At 29.4% G+C, this 9009-nt stretch overlaps 1 protein-coding gene across 2 annotated transcripts; it reads right to left on the minus strand.

The window, feature by feature from the left end:
• Positions 1-1354: 1354 nt before the first annotated feature.
• Positions 1355-8339, minus strand: LOC116778015 (apyrase-like). 2 transcript variants are annotated; one of them, XM_032671857.2, is made up of 11 exons: positions 8149-8339; positions 5013-5235; positions 4577-4774; positions 4351-4481; positions 3409-3559; positions 3037-3163; positions 2775-2932; positions 2614-2695; positions 2367-2525; positions 2019-2164; positions 1355-1494 (listed from the first exon to the last, which is right to left on the minus strand). In XM_032671857.2, the coding sequence occupies exons 1-11, from the start codon at positions 8262-8264 to the stop codon at positions 1369-1371; spliced, it is 1617 nt and encodes a 538-aa protein (XP_032527748.2). In that variant the 5' UTR covers positions 8265-8339; the 3' UTR covers positions 1355-1368. The 2 variants fall into 2 exon arrangements, with proteins under 2 accessions (XP_032527748.2, XP_061382405.1); XM_061526421.1 differs by lacking the exon at positions 8149-8339 and adding an exon at positions 6434-6526.
• Between the last annotated feature and the right edge of the window lie 670 nt (positions 8340-9009).

Here is a 9009-nt window from a genome sequence, read left to right on the forward strand (position 1 = left end):
ACCTTCACCTTATTGTCGGCGACAGTATAATGCTCGTTCATTTATCGATACTCCATTTAATTTAAGTTTTTTGAACAAAACTAGTTTACATTTCTAGGGTACGCAACGCGACTATACGAATATTTAATTTTTATCTGTAATAAAATAATGCATAGTTACTATACAATGTTTATTATTAATAAAGTATTTTTTTAAAGATGTTAAAAGACAAGCAAATATTTTAAAAAGTTATGGTTTAACTAGTTGTTCCTGCGCTTTGCCTGCTAAGTGATAGCTCTTTGGGACACTTGTTATCATCTTTATGAGGGTTCCATTCGATTTCTCAAGGGTCCTTTAATAAAATAATAAGCACAATAATTAACAAAAATTTTTTATTTTAATGCATACAACAACTTTAGTAATTTTACAAAAAAAATTAAATCTGAAGAGTTATTCAGATATTTTTAATGAATTGGACTTAGGTGACTCTACAATTTGTATGGAATTGAATCAGCAGCATCTTACACGTCTTTAGTTTTATGTGTCAGCTCCTATTATTTACCTAATTAATAATCATGGATGCTTAAAATTATCAATATCCGCATTACTATTTGGGTAGTCACCTGTTAAAGTGCCGTCAGGAGAGGCTACAAATTAAAGACACTCTCACTCGAGCCCTTGCCGCAATCGGGCCTGTTCAAAATAATGGATTCGTCAAAAAATGTATGAGGTTTTTCAAAAGCCAGAGGCTGACGATAATCAATAACAAGGCATTTGTGACAAAGATTACCCAAGGAGGGCTAGAAGATTCCACATAGTGGGTAATGATAAAGACCAGAGTAACTTGTTAAAATTCTTAGCAATGGATATTTAAAATGTGAAATTTCTAGCAACAAATGAGCTTTAAGAAAAATATTAACCAAAGTGTAATCAGAGTAACATATTTATTTCGTCCCAAAAAACTGTCAAGTTATTCTGAATAATGTTTGATCAAAATTGGGAGTTAACGATTTCAAAAACTGGGCTTGAACTTAGGAAATATTTTTTTACTGCACTGTTATATATAAATGTCCGATCACGTCGCATATCATTCCATCAAGTGTCCGCACGCGAGAATAGGTAGTTATGTAAAGGGAGATTTATTGGAATGGTCATTTTAACTTTTCATATATAATTACTTATGTGTATAATAATATAAATATTATTTCTCTATCTAAAAGTTTCCGTCCGTATTATTGAACATACTTGCTGAATTAACTTTAAAGTTATATGAAACAATTTTTAATTTATATTAGATTAGAAATTTTTCTTTCTAAAACGCAATTCTCATTAAGTGAAGACCAGGGCAATAAGATTTATAAAATGAAAGAATATGAAGTTTTGAAATAACTAGTTTATTACAGTTAATCTATTGTCTAAAGTAGGTGTTATTGGTGTACGTTTTCTTATGTACTTTTCTAGAATATCTGTGTCCTTTCCAATTATTGTTTTATTGAGACCGTATTTTTTCAGCATCTGCAAAAAATTACAAAGAATAAAAAAAATATGATTTGTAATCAAAAGATTTGACAAAATTAAAATTAAATGAAACGAGACATATTAAAACAAGTAAGACTACATAAACATCTAAATCTGATAATCAGCTAATTTATTATGGAAGAATATAATAAGAAAGTTTGCAGAAGTATGGGTGTCAGAATGTATATATGTTTGTTGCTCTTATACGGAAAAACTACTTAATAAATTTTGATATAATTTTACAATCATTTGAACTTAGACTTCAGAATAAGATATAGGATCTTGACTTCGGAATCAAGGTATAACAATTATTTTGAGTTTGAAGTTACGTGAGGCAGACTATAGATGTCGCTGCCGATCAGTTACCACATGTATTGTTTTAGCCATCTTTATACATTTCTCTCTTAGCCTACTCCCAAAATAGACACGGAGGAAGTCACCCTCAGGAAGTAGTACTTTATAACTTGCACAATTTAATTTTAAACAGTTGTACAAAACTTTTCAAAGCCAGTTCCACTTACATCGAATCCATTTCCTCCTCTACTTAAGAAACTTAAAGTTGACACTTGATATGCCTTGTCTGGGTCTAGGGGCAAAAACTCATTTCCTTCCTTAATAAACACTTTTATTGTTAAATCATCTGTTAAATTCAGAACCACTCGTATTCCTAAAATACACGGACATGAAAACATTATTATGTTTTTTTTTATTTTAATTTATATGAAATTAAGCGTTTCAACAAATTTTAACTACTAGACGGCACGGTAAATTATTCTTAACAATAAGATCCCGTTTGAAACTTGCACATTTAATTAAAGTCATTTATACTACTAAAAATGTTATATTATATTTTTTCATAGTTATACTACCTGACACTTGCGGCATCCAGGGCCCATCAAAAGGCTTATAAACCCAATAATTTGTCATACAATTTCTAAAGGCCTCTATTAAATATTTTCCTAATAATGAAAACGTTACCACCTTATTAGTGAACGGTAAAGCATTTATTATATCGCCTCTTGATATATCTATAAATTAAGAGTATAAAAAATTTAGATTAAGTATATAAAATTTCAAAACAAACTTATAAGTCGTAAAATTCAAAATAAATATTACCTCCTTTAGGTATCGACCCTCGGATCATATTCCTCAAAATGAAAGCCACATGGGTGAGATTTGATATATTTTGCTCTTTAGTCTGGAAAAGAAATAAAGGTAAAAATAGATCTCCTAATTTAACTCTAATTCATTATCTTTTCACAAATTTAAATGTTCACTTCATTCACGAATGCATCGGCAAAAAAGTCCCCGATAGCACATTCTCGTGAGCCGCAAGTCTTCGCCAAAAAATCATTATCAACGTATCCCACCACCTCATTGACCAGTTCGTGTAACTTCTTCGAATAAGGTTGCAAAATAGCTTTCGCCTCTGGACCTGAAAGAAATATTACAACCTACTTTATATAAGATTTTGATGTTCTTTGTAGACTTAAAAAATTCGGCTGTTAAAGATTAAATATTTTTAAAATTGAAACATACTCTCAGGGATAGATCTGTTAAGAAATATCGGAACGCCATCAAAGTCCTTCAATTCACCCATCTTATCAAAGTAAACAGTTAAATTTCCAATATATTTTGTAAAACAACTCGCTGTCACTATGAGCACCTAAAATACGAAATCAAGAGACCATTTATAATAGACATCTAGCGCTGCGTTGACATTAACGCCTCATTTATCTACAATAAAATAAGCATTTTCTCAAGCCATTCTTTTGCGAAAAAAATCTGTTTGTTTTTCTTGTTCTAAATAGATTACACGGAATTGTTATGGTTCACTAAGCAGTAAGTATTTTTATAAAACGAATATCCTTTCTCCTTAAAACAATCATCGACTAACATCCAATCTCTTACTTGGTGATGAGGTTTTGATTCAGATTCTACTAAAACAGGATAAGGCCCTGATATGTGCTCATGGCTTGGTGACTGTCCATTCCATAGCAGGCTATGAGAGTGACCACCTATAATAACGTCAATATTCTGTCCAACCGTTGCCGCTATCTGCCTGCAATGCCGACACTATTATGAAGTTAAAAATGCCACACCATTACAAAATTACTTTTAAAGGTAAACATTTTAAATATTTAGACACATTTCATTCCCAAAAATTCGTAATAAAAAAAATAAAAAAGTAGCAAAAAGTTAATAACAAATATCCTCATGGAAAAAGCTCGACATCTAAATGCTTTACTAATATCAGATCCTATGAAATCGAAGTCCATTATTACTATAAAGGATTCTTATGCACCAGAGTCGGTAAATTGACAGGTTTATGGAAAAATATGTGAGCCAACTACTTTCTTTGCATTTAAATCGACGTCAACGGCTACGAATAAAACGCTCAATATCGATAAATGTACGTTAAGACTTGTTCTCTCAATTTCCTTCAAGTTTATTTCCTTTTAAATCTTATCTATCGATTATATTTATGTGTACGCAACCGTCATATTTTCCTCTAACTTTTAAATCTCCAAATCCATTTTTCAAAAGATCGATGGAGATCCCAATTTACATTTTTATTTATAAACGGCATATTTCTTGTTTCAAATGTTTTACGTGACCAAAATATACAATAATTTTAACACTTGTAACTTATGTCATAATGTCTTTATGAATCTGAGAAAGTTGTTTTGTTTATTTACTTATAAATCGTACTGTTAATATTAAGGAAAGTGTTTATTTAGCTTCTATTTAATATATAAAATATTACAAAATGTGACATAAATAATTTTATGAGAATACTTTTTGTTATGTAAATATAATAATTATAAATGTAATTTCAATATATTTCCATACTTATCGATAGCAAGACCGCAATGTGACAATACTAAGATGATATCAATTCCTTGATCTGTCAAAATTTGCGCTTCTCTTTCAACAACACTTATAGGATCTAAAAATTTCACCTCTCCAGGGTTAGACGTTGACTAAAATAAAAATAAAAAATCTATGCAAACAGAAATTATATATACAACATATAAATAAAACAAATTCAAATGAATTCCTCAAGAGAACACTTTACTTGTGTTTCTGTAGTAATAAGACCGATTATTCCTATTTTCCTTCCGTTCTTCTCTATGACGACGTGTGGTTGATATAAGCCATCTAGGGAAGGCTCTAAGCTGGTGTCAATATTTGCGATTAAGACGGGAGCTTTGAGTGCGCCAAGATAAGGTGCTAATCCCGCTACTCCATCATCAAATTCGTGATTTCCAACAGCCTATAACCGAACCAAATGTGTTGAACTAGAGCCAATCAACTTTACACCCACACCCACATGTTAGTACAAACAAATTAATTTATGATTCATTTAAAAATACATATTAAAATCAAAAACTTCATATAATTACGAATACTTCAGCTCTTATTATGACGTATTAAGAAGCTTGTAATCTCTATATTTTATTATCATTTAATCTTGTTGCAGATTGCATAAATGAAAGTTGAGGTATACTTGCATGAGCATCGTGGGGTAGTAAGTTGATGAACTTCTGAGTGATATTCCACTTTAATAGAGTATACCAATACGTTCCTTGGAATGTGTCGCCTGCGTTTAATAGAAGTGCACCCGGCTTCTCTTTCTTTAAGACCATGATCTCCTGGTACAATCTCGCATAACCACCCAAACACGATGTGTCGTTGGAAGTGCAAACTGGATATGAAACAGTTGTCTCTTCGAACCTGTTAATAAAATGTACATCGATATATTTTAGCATCGAATTGTAAAAGTAAATATAACCTTTCATTGACGAATAAAAAATAAAAAATATGTAAATAATAAACTATAAATTTCAGTGTTCCCCTCATGTTCTATGCATCTATGTACGAGTATATCAAATGCAGTAACTAATTTTACTCTGTCTATTTAAACTTCTGCCTAAATATTGTTATTTTATCAAATACAAGAATATAATATTTTTTATAGAATATTTAAATAGACAAATTAACGAAACGAACTTAGTACTTTCCTTGACCGTCTTAAAATTATAAATCAATATGTAAAGGAAACACGGTAAATTCTATTTCTGTCACAATAAATGGGAATCGATTTATGTTGAAATTACTATATAGACGCCTGTTCGAAAAAGTTTGGCAATGTCACTCTATACTCAAACCTTAATTACTAGTGATATTGCCTACACTTGGTGACATTGACCAAATGTGATGAGCTCGCATTGCAACGGACACCACTAAGACAAAATAAAACGTAATATCTGAAAATCCCTTAATAGTTATGTATTTCACATTCCTGTACATCATATTCACAAAACATTAAAGTTTCTAAAGTAAAACATGATTTTTTAACCCTTAAAATATACAATACCTTCAAAGCAAATTAAAATTAAACGGTAATAAATTAACAATTTAGAGTTAAATATATAATATATATATTAAATAAGGGAAACAAAACAAGCTTACTATATATTATAAAATTTATCAGTTATTGATTAAATTATTGAAAATTATAGTTATTGCGTGCAAGTTTTTATTGTAATTGCAAGTTCAATGTAACGAAGTTTTTTAATGATAAAATAAATATAACCAATTTGTTAACTACTCTTTTTATTAGTTCATGATGTCTGGATCTTATAAACTTGCCACGTGTATAAATGGTAAAACACCGTTTACAATATATCTCTACATTTGTCCTACACGTGTTCTCTTATTTTATCTAAACATTATTTCCATGTGCAAAGGAAGAAAATACACACATAATTATTGAGTAAATACATAGGTCGAAGAAATTTATAAAGCAATTAGGTAAAAGGCCGCGACGTTACAGCAGTTTCAAAAGATAGTCTAGATCTTGATTATAATATATATATATAATATTAAGAACACTGTACAATCAGCATATAATGGCAGCTGCATACTAAACTCATTAACTTATGTATCCGGCTTTAACGACCTGTCGGAGGTAACAGATTAATATTACTGGCAGTGAACATATCACTTTCCTGTCACTGGTCACCTGTAATAAAGTAAAGAATTATGACATGTATTTTCACTTACATTCTCTCTTGTTTTAAAGCAGTCCGTTAGAGCAATAAAACATAATTAAAAAATATATATAACTTTGTTTTGTTCATAGAAGAAAATTGCTTTAAATATTTTGATGAAAATGATGTATATAAACTTTTTTTTTTTATTAAAAAAAAATTGAAGGACATTTTCGTAATCGTTAAAATGTTTGATAAATTATTTGTTACGTAACAAAAACTAGATTCACATTTAGTTCCAATAAAATTATTATACTGACGCGAGTGTGTTATACCCTCATACGTGCAATTGATTTAACTCATCACATAGTTTTAGGATCAGTTAAACGTCGAGTTTTAATTCATTCATTGTCTTACTAATGTTATGAAAAATTATAAAAGAAAATAAACTTTTAGTAAGCCGTGTACGGAACTATTTATTGAGCTAGACTTAATATTATATGGATACGACTAATAAATACGTTACCGCCGCATCGGTCAAATGTAATAAGGTTATCAATTTATCATCTTAGTCCATTTCATGTTGACCTATTTGATAAATTATGTGTCGTTTTGACTTATTTTCTACAATCACCATACCGCGTGTATGTATATATATGAAAACAAAGATTTTAATTAATAAAATAAAAATATTTATTAACGCACATAACAAGCAAGGTAACATTGAATAATTTATAAGGCGACATAGAAAGTTGTTCTACAAATGATGACGGGTCTCGACTTCATAAGGTGGTTCAAAGTTCAAAGAGCATTTGACTTTTTTTATTTTTAACTTCGATCTGATTGGTTTAGCTCTCAGATGGTTATCGATTCAAAATTTCACTCAGTGCCATGGAACAGATCAAAAATTTTTATATAATTTTCTATCAATCATAATTCGTTTCTTATTTACTTATATGTAACTTCATTTCAAATTATACGTTAAAGAACATACTCTAAATAACGACTCCTTTTGAAAAGACTATAAGTCTGTGTCATGTATGAAAATATTTGCACGTACTCTATTGTCATTAGATACAATAACATTGACACTGTGTCATAACTATCATTAAAATAAATATTGAATGCATACTTATATAAAACTTTAGTACCTAGTGCTTTATTCTTTCTTAAAATCATTGTCATGTTGCTATATATAATATGCGATTAAAGAGATGAAACGGTATGTGTGAACCAAGGTTTATGACGACATCGTAGTAGTCTTGTACCAATCTCTAAATATTACCTAATAAATGAATAAGTTAAGGAAATACAACAAGAGCATAAATATATATATATATATATATATATATATATATGCTCTTGTAATAGCCTTGTCCTATTAAGGCTCAAATGACTATTACGAAAGTTTTTCAACATCTTATACTATATTGATATTTCAATATTATTTAGTCATTGAGAGCATGTATAATTCTATTATGCTATACAAATAATACATCATATTTCTAAAGCTGATTTTATTTTTGTGACTTAATATTGATTTTACGAAACTCTAAATATTATAATACCTATGTTTTTACATTTCTATAAAATAAAACAGAACTTACGATCAAAATCAACAAATATTAAATACAATATATGAACGTGTATTCACCTGGCATGAAAATCATTATAATGTATTATATCCAATTTGTAGAGACCATTTTTCACAACATAATTGTCAACACTCTTAAGTAAAAGGGCACACAAGCACGAATAAAAAAGCAACATGTTTAAAATATTTTATGTCATTATTAAAATACTGAATCACGTCAAACTCACTTGCAAGTTTAAGTACAACTAACTATCGAGAGTGTTAAAGATCGTGGTTTAATAAGAAATGATTAATTTTTATTACAATCGCAATAAAGTCCAAAATCCCCAGTCTATAACATAAATCTCTTACGAAACAGATACAACACAATCGGGTAAGTCATTCTGATATCGGCCTCGGTTCCTTACAAGGATTTGCTTTCTCAATAACTAATAACGCAATAGAGAATATTTTTTTGTAAAAACATAGAATGCAATTTTTACTTTATGAAAGCTTATAATCAAATTACATATATATTGTGATGAAAAAGACATAAAATCTGGTTGAAATATGATTATATATTACATTGTACATACGTGTTAGTAATACCGTGAAGTCTGTCAAAAATAGCTATATAATTATAACTATAAAACACTTGTGTACGAAATCCAAATATGAATTGTATTGGATGTTTTTCTGTGCTTTCCTGACATTTTGACAAACATTTTGGTTGAAACGTATACTGTTCTTCGTCGCATTGTGATGTATGATTTGAAGATCTCTTATTTCTTTCCTTAACTATTTTTTTGTCTTGTTCTAACAGCTCGATATCTTAAATTTTAAACAATGAAAATTTTCCTATGTGATTTACTATGAGTATTTTATCGATCTTCAATTTGGTATTAGCTTCAATGGCCTAAAAAGAGAAATTGAACTTACGAA

The sequence above is a fragment of the Danaus plexippus genome, chromosome Z (genome assembly GCF_018135715.1).
Source record: "Danaus plexippus chromosome Z, MEX_DaPlex, whole genome shotgun sequence".
NCBI lineage: Eukaryota > Metazoa > Arthropoda > Insecta > Lepidoptera > Nymphalidae > Danaus > Danaus plexippus.

Coding starts and splice junctions, on each gene's coding strand:
- LOC116778015 (XM_032671857.2), bottom strand. CDS start 8,264: ATGTTGCTTTTTTATTCGTGCTTGTGTGCCCTTTTACTTAAGAGTGTT. Junction 4,482..4,576: donor TTATTACTACAGAAACACAA/GTAAAGTGTTCT, acceptor TTTTTATTTTAG/TCAACGTCTAACCCTGGAGA. Junction 3,560..4,350: donor TGCGGTCTTGCTATCGATAA/GTATGGAAATAT, acceptor TCGGCATTGCAG/GCAGATAGCGGCAACGGTTG.